The sequence below is a fragment of the Dipodomys spectabilis genome, unplaced genomic scaffold (assembly GCF_019054845.1).
Source record: "Dipodomys spectabilis isolate Male_0828 unplaced genomic scaffold, ASM1905484v1 ptg000618l, whole genome shotgun sequence".
Taxonomy (NCBI): domain Eukaryota; kingdom Metazoa; phylum Chordata; class Mammalia; order Rodentia; family Heteromyidae; genus Dipodomys; species Dipodomys spectabilis.
In genome coordinates, this window is record NW_024871295.1 from 77658 (window position 1) to 90382 (window position 12725).

The window sequence follows — 12725 nt, forward strand, 5'->3', positions numbered from 1 at the left end:
TTCACAATAAACTGCTAGAGGTTAACTCATTCTCAAACTTACATATAAAGTAATAAGTAATACTAAAGAGAAAATGTCAGTGTATTGGCTGGAAAAAACCCCACTAACCCTCCAGGAGGCTTTGAAGACATTCCTGGAGAAATGAAGGCGACATCCTCTCCAGGTTTCAAACTCTTAAAAATGCCAATGAGTCTCACAGAAGACTGGAGTGGGTCCCCTTTAAATTTGGTTCAAAGAGAACTGAGGAAGAAGGAAAGTACTAACAGGAAAGTCAAAGTATAATGATGACAGCGCTGAGTTCCTTGTGAATCTAAAACACAAGAGTCTACATTCCTCATGTCTGTGTCTGTCATCGCTCTCTCTTTCGGTGCAAATATCAGGGCTTGAACTTGTCTGGCATACTTGTTCAGTAAGAACTATCCCACTTGAGTCACACCTCCAGGTCTATTTTTTGCTGGTTGACTGGCTGGCCTCAATCTACATTTCCCAGGTCTCAGCTTCCTCAGCAGCTGTGATTACAGCATAGCCACCAGCACCTGCCACCTTCCTTGATGAACCACCAAGGAAATGTATAAGAAGGATCCTTAAATCTACACTTTTCCCACAGCATTAAAATATGTAGCTCAGGTTTAAAGAGTTAAGTCACCTGCTCAGCAACTGACATCCTCCTGTTCGGGTCGACATCTCGGCCTTCTAACTTGGCTTTCACTCTCTTCCACACACTCACTGCATAGGAGTTTCTCTCTTGTACAGCTATGAAGCAATGAAAACATATGTAAGTCCCATCACAATCCTAAAGGAAATGTTAGGGCATCCTCATCCACACTAATTACCTTTCCCAGTTTTAGGGTCTCTGACTGCCTTCTTGGGACTGCAGGCAACACTCTTGCCAGTTCCTGGGATGGTGCTTGGTGGAGTATCTGCTGATGTAGCAAGATTTTTCTGAATCTGCTTTTTAGCATTCTGTGACATGACATCAGGCTGAGTCTTCTGGGCAGTGTTGCTCCGGACTGCTATAGAAAAAGTGTTGGTGGTTCAATTTACATGTGAACAGGAAATGGAGAACAAGGAAGAAAGCAATGTGGCTGTAGTAAATACCCAAAACTGAATCAAATCAAGTAACTTGATTTTACAACCTTAAAAGTCCTTATCTCTTGACACAGCAACTGGCTTCCTATAAACAGCCTAAACTGTGATATGTTCAGATATGATCTACCAATGATTATTCACTAGCTTGTGACAGCATCAAAAAAAAAAAAAAAAAAAATCAGTATCTTAACTGCAATAATTGAAAAAACTGAGGTGGCAGAGACATAGAATAGTAATACTAAGTATGCTATAAAATCGTTAAAGAGTGACAAAAGCTATCCATTCAATATTAAATAGAACAGGCACTGCAAGTGCATTTGTGAAATAGTCCTGTGAACTTCCACACACATCCATCTAAAAGTAAGGAAACATGTGCAGCGGTTTTTACCCTAGCTAGAATAAGCTACACCTTTGTTTCTCTCTCTTTTCTTTAATGAACTTTGCAATCAAGGCTGTGTACTTATTAGACAAGCACTCTGACACGGGAACAACACTCCAGCCACTAAGCTTTTCTATTAAGTATTTTTCCAAATTTTCAACAAGTATATATCTTAAAATTTTATCTTAAAAAGTTAAAAAAAAAAAAAAAAAAAAGAGACAAGGTCTCCCTACACAGCACAGGCTGATCTGATCTCATGAGCTTCCTGCCTCAGTCTCTAGGCTGGGGTTGTACTAACACAATAAGTTCATACATTTTTTTTTTCAAAAAGCACTTAAATCAAAAGAATAATTTTAAAGATAAGCCAAAAATTCTATTGAGTTTAATGTATATCAGGATTTAAGGAAACGCTTTAAAGATATAATGACTTTATCTAAGTATATTAGACTCTCATATAATTGAACATCTCAGCATCTACATTATTATCAACAAATTGCAATCTTCTCCTACCTGCAGCAAAGGATGGCTGACAAGTGGCAGATGCTGTTGGACTCGAACATTCATTTGTTGCATCGGTGACTAAGGGTGATGCAAAACTCACTAAATTATTATAGATACTGAAATACAAAATTTATTAAATGTTTTAGTAATAACTACATACAAAAGTATGAGCAACACTAAACAAATTAAAACGAGACAAATTAGCATTCCAGATGTTTACTTAATTTTAGAAATAGTTCTGGCCAACAGGTATTCTTACCTCTGACTCTGTGTTTTCAGTTCTTTCAAGGTGGGAGTGATTTCCTGGAGCATTTCCACATGTTCCTGACTTCGAACCTGACCCATAGCCTGCACTAAGGTAAATAGAACCGTCTGAATGTTGTCTTGCCATGATTTATATTCACCCAGGAACTGCCTGACACTGTTCTCATAGGGAACATCTTCACCATCTGCCAGAGCAGCTTCTTCATCCTGTAAATGTCACAGTATTCATTAAGAAAAATGCTGTCTTACCAATTATTCTGAAGGCAGCCACCTATTGACTGAAAGGGGGAAAACATTTCAAATCCAGTGAGTTTAAACTACCTACTACAGGTCTATTTATTTTGTACAGAATGTTACATCTAGAACGAATAAAAATCCAAAGTAAAGCCAGGTGCTGGTGGCTCATGCCTATAATTCTAGCTACTCATGAGGCTGAGGTCTGAGAATCATAGTTCAAAGCCAGCCCAGGCAGGAAAGTTTGTAAGCTTCTTATCTTAATCATCAAAAAGCTGGACACAAGGCAGAGGCTCAAGTGGTAGAGCACTATCCTTGAGCAAAAAAACTCAGGGACAGTGCCCAGGTCCAGAGTTCCCCCACACACACATCCCAAGTAAAAACATCCTAAAATTACTGTTTTGTAATGATTTAGCCTTTTTTAGAAGCTCAATTTCCTTATTAACGAGGCTGTGTAGATGTTGGAGAAAGAGACAGTATTTCATTCATTTTGGAGTCAACTCTGTGCCTTGGGGGCAAAGGTATGGAGAGGAAGAAAGGATAAGAACACTGAGTCAATCTACTTAAACAGAAATTAATCTATTGGAAACAGAAATTAACTCAGCTGCAAACAAGTTGGAAGACATGATTTGAAAATCAAAATGCCACTATTTTTCCATGAGCAAAAACAAGGTGTGATCCCAAGTAAGAGAGTGAACTGTGGCGCCATGGTGTTAGTCTTACCTTCGCCATTGCTTTGAGGAGATGTTTGACATCTCCCAGCTGTCGGTTATGACCAGTAAGCACAGTCTTGATATTATCCACCAGATTCTGGATTGTTTCACAGACTGTTTCTATGTGTTGCTCCTTCTCTGTCTGAACTGCCCTCTGGTTAGACATGTCCTGTGTCAACTGCTTGTGTGCTGACAGGAGCCATTCAGAGCTGCCAATGGGATGGTCTAGGCTTGTGTCCTACACAAAACAAGTGTGTGTGAGTATTCAGCTTACCTCACTTAACAGTGAGTTCTGTCACCACCATCACCAAAAGACAGGAATTTAAGTTCCCTCACTGGTGAGGTAATAAATGAATTACCTACAAAATAGTACCTAACAACTTCAACAGTCTTCATAGAAGAAGATTCTCACTTTCTGCAAGATCATATAGGGTATAGTAGTTAAAAGGCTAAAATCTATTTGTAATGACAAATAATACTTCATATTCAGGTCCCTAAACTCTTTAAGTCAGAGCATCCTAATGCATAAACTAAAACCTTCCCACAAGTCTATAAGCTACAAACTGATCAACTTAATATTTCTGGGCAGAAATCTTCTTTCTGGCATGCATCTTCTATTAGTCCTTCTCCAACCCCTGGTCTTCAGTGCCATCTGAATCACTGCTACTGGCTCCTCCCTTTGAAACTTTGTGGTACTTTGGTTGCGACTCTAAACTCCTTTTCACTTTTTCACTGACTATAGAGTTAAATAGGTGCATTCCTAAAGGCTAAAAGCAAGATTTAATCATTCTCAAAAAATGTCAACTGAATTATCAGATTGATAGTTTCACAAAGACCTTATCATTTTAAGCACCAAGATTTCTTTCCCACCAAGACTTACCACTCTCTGTAATAACCGAAGCTCTAACTCAGAGACTGAACTGTTAAACTGTGATGCAAATGAGCACATTTGCTGGCATCGCTTGATTAGTTCAAATAATGCAGCATCCAGGTTTAAGGCTTCCGCAGTTCTCGTTCGTAAACTTTCAAAGTGAATGATGTTGCTACAGAGAAAAGTGACCTGTGGAAAGAGAGGCAGAACAACAAGGGATGGGAGGAGAATGCAGTTATGACACAAAACCACTCTCTGCAGAATTCTGATGAGAATAGGCCCTGAAAATGTGCAGATCTTTTGGCTTATAGACCAAACCTTTAAAAAGGCTGTAAATAGGTATATGTTTTAATTTGACAGTATTAGTTCTGAGATTGCCAAAAGCACATAAGAACAATTAGGTAAATGCATCTCCTACATGATTTGTTTTTACACAGAAAACTATTCCATTTAGCTAAATTCATGTTAGATCCAAATTTCAGGAAGGCTACCTGCCAGAATGTTCCTGTGTTTCTACTCTTGTATAATTTCGAAATAATAACTGGATATTTGGCAGTACCATCCCCATTTTTAAGTGGCATTAGTAAATAATGCTGTGCCATGTTCTATAATAGTGTTAACAAGTACAAATTATTATACTACATTTAATCTTAGCTAGAAAGCCAAGAATTTTGTATTTTTACTAAACATGGGGTGGGGAGAAATAGAGAGTATAAATAAGGAGTTGATAATTGTATGATTATATTAATCTGATTCTGTAACTGATTAAGAATTTCCATAATACATTTTTGAGATTTGTCATTCCTTCTCCACTCCCTACTCCCAAAATCACCACAAAGTTCATTCACAACTTTTGGCAGAGCACTAAGTTTTGGAGCATAAAGCATTTTACTGCCAGATGGAAAAATTTACAATCTCTGGATCACTTCAGCTGCATATAGAACTTTAGACAAACAGGAAATTAAAATTGTGTTTATTTTGCAACAGAGGATGAATCACTTACTTAATACCTCAGTGGGAAACAGTAAATAGCTAGGAAAATGACAGGCTTGGAAATCCGCCCAAAGCCAGGGCAAGTGTAACCATCTAGCTTATAGATTAGAGGTTCTGCCTTAGGCTGACTTCCAGTAGTTGTACAACCTTGAACCTGAGCACAGTGATGATGCATATACCACAGTACCTGATTTGCTCTCTGGCTCTCTTTGAGGACCAGATTCCTTCTTTCAGCTATTGTTGCTTCAAAATCCTGCAGTACAGGCGCCAGTGCTGGGTTGGCACCGCCTGCCCACTTGAGTCGCTGCTCGATACTTGCTTCAAGGGCTGCTAGTTTCTCCTGTAAAAGCCAGCAGAACCTCTGAATACTGACATTCTCTACTTTCTCTCAAAAATTTCATATACTACCACTGTTCAGGTTAACCTTGCATGTGTGATCCTCCTGCCAGGATTAGGGTTCATGCCACCTCACCTGGCTCACTTTGACATTACTATTTTAAAATGTACAGAGGAGAATCAACCTTCCCTTTTCTCTTTGAAGTACTAGGGATGGCTATTTTTCATTTTAAAATAGAAATCTTTGAGAAGTCATAACAAGTCTAGGGATGTAGCTCAGTGATAGAATACCTGCTTTCATGAATGAGACTTTGTTCTGTCACCAGCACCACAAGGCACCAGTGACTCATCTATGTAATCCTAGCGACCTGAGAGCAGAAATTCAGGGAATCATGGTTCCAGGCCAGCCCCAGCAAAAACTCTTATGAGACATCCATTTCAAAACAGTAACTCAACATGGTAACACATGCCTGCCATTTCAACTACACAGGAGGCTAACATGGGGAAGATGATAGCTCAAAGCCAGACTTTTAAGTCCCCCATGTCAAAAGAGAAAGCTAGGCATGGTAGTGTGTGCCTGATATCCAGCAATGGCAAGAAACAAAGTAGGGCTGCGGAACTGGCCAGTTTAGACATAAAGTAAGACCTATCTCAAAAAATAACCATATCTTTCTGGTAATAAACAACTAAGTAAACACATTTTTTAAAAATCAGAAAGTGATAGAGGCATTGCTTAAATGGTAGCGCACCTGCCTAGCAAGCATTTAGCCCTCGGTTCAACCTCAGTATTGCCAAAAAGCAAAATACCTCAATACAGGGGCTGCAGTATAACTCAGTGATAGAATGAGTGCATGCTTACTTAGCCCATGGTAGGCCTTGGATTTAAAAATAGTTTTTAAAAGCCTGCTACATCAAATTCCTACCAAGCTAAATGTACCATTCTTTTAAAAGTCCATTTATACTTGGTGAAAGATAAAAATCAGACTGTCACTTATTATTAAATTATGAATAATAGTTTAAAAAAATCCAAATTAAGTTTTACAAAGCAAAGTTCTATCATTATTTACTATTTTGAGTGGAAGCAATTACTCCATCCCAACCCCACCTTTAAAAACTGAGGACCAGAAGTGGTGATGCATACATACATTTAGTGGAGATGGGAGGACTGAGGTACAAAAACAAAACCCACAACGCCCTCAAGGAGACCATCTCAACAACCTTGACAGCACAGTCTATGATCCCATCTATGTGAGAAGCATAGATAATGGTCCAACACTGGCCACAAGCAAAAAGACTTGATATGAGAAACAAAGCAAAAAGGGGCTGGGGAATTGGTATAAATTGTACAGTCTCCTGAGGCAGTGAGCTGCAGTGGTAAGGAGGGGAAGTCTTTTGAGAACCTCGCTTCTGTGTCTGACTAATATGCTTCTAGAAGTTACTTCAATCTTCAAAGAAGTCATCTCCAAAAAAGTTTCACTTCAAAATTTGAAACATACCTAAGTAATTATACGCTAAAAAGAGAAAACAATGTCATTTACTACTGAATACGTCAAGTATAAGAATGTACCGTATCAAAATATACATAATCCTCAAGATTACTTATTTTATAAAATGCAGTACTTTCATCTCTTTAGTTGAAGGTACATACTCAGCAATTGTTCAGAAACATGTTCTGCTGCCTTGGACATCAAAAATACAAAAATAAAAAACACCATTATCTACAGGACAAGAGTCATGTTCAAGCTTCACAATAAAGTAGATGTAATATTTTTAATTGTCACATTTTAACAAAGAAGTGCTGAAGTTCTTCAATCACCAAGGTTCCCTTAAGGTAGATGCACAGTTAGCAAATTTATTAAAAGCATGAATATCTAAGCCTACTTCTCTCTACCCCTGCTTCACAAACTAATTTTTAGTCATAAGGCTCAATTACCATGGAGGGCAAAAAGTAACAAAGTCAAATGAATCCTAACAATGCAGAGACTGTGCTCTATGCTCACGTGGTTGGTAAACCAGAGACAAATCCAGACACCCTGCACACCAGGGAGAAGCACAGACACCCTGCACACCATGCACAGACACACTGAATACCAGGGTCAACAAGCACAGACACCCTGCACACCGGGGTCAACAAGCACAGACACCCTGCACACCATGCCCAGACATCCTGGACACAGGGACAGCAAGCACAGACACCCTGCACACAGGGGACAAGCACAGATATACTTCATGACCAAGGGCATGTACAGACACATGGCAACACCACTCATTAGTGCTGGTGTACTGGGAAGAAGATTCAAAAGACTCAAGAGAACACACCTGAACATTGGCGATGGAAGTTTCAATCTGACTCAGAGTATGCAACTTCTTCTTCATGCTGGTCAGGATTGCAGACCTAGGGGGTGGGGTGACTGACATGGCTTGAGGTCTGTTGATAAGCAGATCTTCATGTTGCCACTGTCCAAAGGGGGGAGAAAAAGTGTAAGAATATCAGGAGGAAAACCAGAGGTAGCAAGGGGTTGGGGCTCCAGTAGGCTAACAACAGTAACATCAAAAGAATTACATCCAGGAGGAAACTTTCCTGAGGTGAATGGCTGATTTAAAAAAAAAAAAAAACTCTTAATTATTATACGCCAACATTTAATTAGTCATTTGGAGTATGTTCACTAGTCTATGTGAAAGTCTAATACATTATTCTACCCCACCTCCCATACCCACCACAAGATTTGTGATCTTGTGGGCATGGCTGTCCATACCTGCAAGCCTGGCTAACTAAGGACGCCCAGGTAGGAGCCATGTTAGCAATGCTCTGCCTCAAAAGACAACACCCCCCCCCTCACCCTCCCAGCTCTATAGTTAGGAGAAACACACTGGGCAGGAGACTGAAAGGAACGGAGCAGCCACAGAGAGAAACTTTGCAAACACAGAAGGTAAACATGAGGCAAGGGAGAAAGAGACCGCTGAGGGGTCAGACATCATGGATGTTTGTAGCCCAATCTAGAAGTTCCAAGGAACATCTGGGTTCTAATAGATGCAGGGCTGAGGATGAAGTTAGGTGACTGTGTGTAGGTAACTGTGTCTGTATGTGCACTTAGCACACACACAGCACTTGTTCAGTTCTAGCACCACTAAATACATACCAAAACAAAATGAGGGGGAAATAAATCGGGGAAAAAAACCCAAAACATATAAATGAATCATAAAACAAAAAAGTCATATTGTACTTGGACCTTAAAAGAAAATGTGTTCCAATTTTAAAACTGAAAGGAGGGCTGGGAAGGTGGCTCAGTGGTAGAGCGCTTGCCTTGCATGCCTGAGGCCCTGGGTTCGATTCCTCAGCACCACATAAGCAAAAAGAAAAAAACCGGAAGTGGTGCTGTGGCTCAAGTGGTAGAGCGCTAGCCTTGAGCTGAAGAGCTGAGGAACAGCGCCCAGGCCCAGAGTTCAGGCCCCACGACCGGACCCCAAAAAACAAAACAAAACAAAAAAAAAAAACCTGAAAGGATTTCTATCATGTTTTCCATTACCCTATTTTTAAACAAAAAAATTCACAAAAGCATAAAACTTCAAAGCATTAATCATTTTTGGACTTACTAAAATATATCCCAAAATCAAAACAATGTGCTGCAAGTAGGAGAATCGATACATAATAAATGCAATCAAGTGGAATAAACTGTTTAACTTACAAAGGAAGACAATGGCTATGATAAACCTGCCAAGAATAAATACACCAGCTGCACTGAGCAGAAGCCACCAAGTCCACTACCAGGAACAACTTAGATACAAAGTAACCTCTGGATGTGCCAAACACAGCTAGAAATTGTAGTCCTCAGATATCTTATACTTCCAGTTGCTGACAATACCCAAACTTGTATTTCTATTTCAAAAGGAAGAAATAAGAAAGCAACCATTATTCTGTGCTTAGCAGCCTAGAAAGCCCACAGTCATCTGATGAAAGAGGTACTGTCCTCCTTCCACAGATAAGGAAACCAGAACTCAGGGAACTCAGATATAAATTTATAAATCTAAAGTGTGACTTGGATCCAAATCCATCTCACCCCAAAGCCTGTGCTGTCTTAGTGACGCCTTTAAATAAGGACAAAAGCAACTTTTAAAATGTGTTCCCAAAATGAAGATTATTCACTTAAAATTACTATAGAGATCACCTTAGTTATAATGTTTAACAGTGGTGGACACATGTCTACATAGTGAATAGGATCAACCAACAATTATAATATAGCTGGATGCCAGTAGCTCATGCCTGTAATTCTAGCTACTAAGGAGAAAGGTTGAGATTTGGAGGATCACAGTGAGGGACCAACCTGAGCAACAAAGTTCCTGAGACTCCATCTCAAATGAGAGCTAGGTCAGGCGTAACATGCCTGACATCCTAAAATACTAGGCTTAACATACCTCGCCCCAGGTGCATGCCCAAGCAGGAAGTTGAGACCCTGTCTCAGAAATACATAGCAAAAAGCAAACAAAACAAAAACAAACACTGGGCATTGGTGGCTCATGCCTGTAATCTAGCTACTCAGGAAACTGAGATCTGAAGAGCATTGTTCAAAAACAACAGGGCAAGAAAGTCAGTGAAACTCTTATCTCCAATTACCACTAAAAAGCCAGTAGAGCTGTGGTTCAAATGTCAGACCGTTAGCCTTAAGTTAAAAAAAAAACTCAGAGACAGCACCTAGACCCTGAGCTCAAGGCCCAGGACTAGCACCAAAAAGGGAAAAAACAACTCACAGAGCTAGAGTTGTGGCTCAGCAGTAAGACTGCCTACCTTGAATACCAGGGTTGTCAGTGGTTCGTGCTTGTGCTTGTAATCCTAGAAACACAAAAGGCTGAGAACTAGAAGATCATGATTGGAAACCAGCCCAGAAAGAAAAGCCTCAAGACTCCATCTCCAAAAATACCTAGCAAAAACTCTGGCTAGAGGCTCTACCACTGAGAATGGTAAATACCAGCCAAGTAAGCATGAGTCCCTTGAATTCAAACCTCAGTACTGGGAAACAATAAAATAAAATCCAAACTAAACAAAAAACCCAATACTGCCCTTTTACGTCCACCACGAATACTCACTGACATGATAATACTTATGATGCAGCCTGATGGAAACAAATTCAAAGAGCACAGACTGTGCACATGAAATGATCCCAGCTTCAGAGATAAACAAGGAGCCTTGACTCCTAAGGTAAGTTTGCTATAGATTGGCACGCTGAGGAAGTTAAATTTTTCCTCCTCTTGTGTTGTTTCATACAGGTGCCTCTCCTTTCCAAGCATACCTGGAACATGGCGATCTGGAGCTGGACCCGCTGCAGGCTTGTCTTACAGGAAGCAATGCTGGTTTCCAGCCTGCGCACAAGGTCGTGCTTCTTCCATGCTGTGTCGTAGGAGCTAGCTAGCACAGTCGCCCTGTTCATCACCAGCTGAGAGAACTTCCCCACCTGGATGTTGTGCTCCACTGCTTTCTTACACAGGTCATCCACAGAAACCTTGCTTTCAGCACCGAAATCCTTGGCCTCCACCTGGGCAATGATGTCCACGCCCAGGGCGCTGATAAAGCTGCACAGTGTGAGCCCCAGGGCTTGGTTTGGGAGGCCTATCAAGAGCTGCCTCACAAAGTCAGCTGTGAAGGCCTTGATGGGTTTGGCCATTTGGTCCTCACTGAAACAAGAGTTTCTAAAAAGTGTTTTCACATTGACAATCTGCACAGGACCATTCACAGTATTTTGATCTTCAAGTGAACTTGATCCTAAGAAAAGGAAAATTTTCTTGAAGTAAATTATGCAGAAATAAGATTAGTTTAAAAAAAAGGAGGGGGGGCAGGCTTGGGAGGGAAAGAGCAGAATGATGAGTGATGTGGATCAAGATGCATTATATTCAGAAACTGATATGTTGAATGGTAACTTCTTTGTACAACTACATAAAGGTTACAAAAATATAACCTTTTAAAAGGAGGGAGAAATGCTGCTTATTTAAAACACTTCCGATTTTATGAATGTACAATTATATGAAGCTCCCTTCCAAAGGTTAAACCTAGATGTTTAAAGGTGAAATATTAGCCAGGCACTGGTGGCTCATGCCTGTAATCCTAGCTACTCAGGAGCCTGAGATCTGAGGATCATGGTTCGAATCCAGCCAGGGCTGAAAAGTCCCCATGAGACTCTTATTGTCAATTAACCACTCAAAAACTGGAAATGGTACAGTAGTTCAAGTGGTAGAGCATTAGCCCTGAGCATAAAGAGGCACAGGGACAGCTCCCAAGACACACACACACACACCACACACACACGCACACGATGAAATATTACCTGACAATGTTTTAGAAAAAGTACCACAGACAGACAGACAGACAGACAGACACACACACACACACACACACACACACACACGATGAAATATTACCTGACAATGTTTTAGAAAAAGTACCACAGAGCCTGAAGAACTCTTTAATTGTCTGTAGTCTTTTTAGAAAAAAAATTTCTTCTAGCACCTGCCGGTGATTGTCATCATCAAAAAAATTAACTTGGGTACTTCTTGCTTCCCGAATGATATCAATCTTCCTCCAAGCAACAGGAATTTCCATCTTGTTTAACTTTGTAAATGAAAGAAAAAAAATTGTTTTTCTCTGTTCTCACACTGAATATATTACACTGCCCTTATATCATTCATAAAACCAACCCCACATTTACCTTTTCAACTAATAAACCAAAAGCTGTTTCAACCTGGGCAAACATGCCATCAAATGCTACCAAGAGCATCTGGCCAGCTGACATTTTAGGTGTTTCATCAACAGAACCATTTCTTGGTTGGATTAATTCACCGTATTGGGCATGCAGTACTCTAGAGAAAAAAAAAACAGAGTTAAGATCCTCCTTGAAGAGAAATGCAAGAGGAGGGAACATAAAAATCAGCCATCTCAGGGACAGTATGCAAGGTCAGCAAATCTGGCTTGAAGAAGGAATGTCATGAGAAAATGCTATTTTGTGTCACCTACATGAAGCCAACAAAGCTAACCCAGTATCATTAAACTTTGTGCAAACCTGGGTTATGATATGTTAAAAGTTACAGAAAGTATTAAACTCACTTTATGTTCAAAATATGAAATAACCTAAACTTGCATCCTAGACCAATGTCAAGGATAATTTTAAAATTGGTAGATTTAGCAAATTTTTCTAATCGCATTAGAAACAACAAACCAAACATTTTGGATACATTTAGTTTGAAATTCTGCACATTATGTTTTTACTTTTTGGTGGTCAAAGATCTAAATTGGAGGCCTTACACCTATTAGATAGGTGCTCATTCACTTAAGCCATAAACCTAGCTTTGGAATTTTGTG

General features: G+C 39.9%; 1 protein-coding gene across 4 annotated transcripts in view; it reads right to left on the reverse strand.

Moving 5' to 3' along the window:
• Positions 1-12725, reverse strand: part of Smg1 (SMG1 nonsense mediated mRNA decay associated PI3K related kinase) — a 94613-nt gene that overhangs the window by 4979 nt on the left and 76909 nt on the right. For 3 of the 4 annotated variants that reach the window (XM_042671392.1, XM_042671395.1, XM_042671394.1), the window contains 11 exons: positions 12076-12226; positions 11789-11978; positions 10666-11135; positions 7700-7837; positions 5232-5384; positions 4061-4240; positions 3191-3418; positions 2229-2440; positions 1979-2085; positions 834-1013; positions 647-753 (listed from right to left, as the gene is read on the reverse strand). In XM_042671392.1, coding sequence (XP_042527326.1) covers positions 647-753; positions 834-1013; positions 1979-2085; positions 2229-2440; positions 3191-3418; positions 4061-4240; positions 5232-5384; positions 7700-7837; positions 10666-11135; positions 11789-11978; positions 12076-12226 — 2116 coding nt within the window. The remainder of the gene's footprint in view (positions 1-646; positions 754-833; positions 1014-1978; positions 2086-2228; positions 2441-3190; positions 3419-4060; positions 4241-5231; positions 5385-7699; positions 7838-10665; positions 11136-11788; positions 11979-12075; positions 12227-12725) is intronic. The other variant, XM_042671393.1, reaches the window with a different exon arrangement.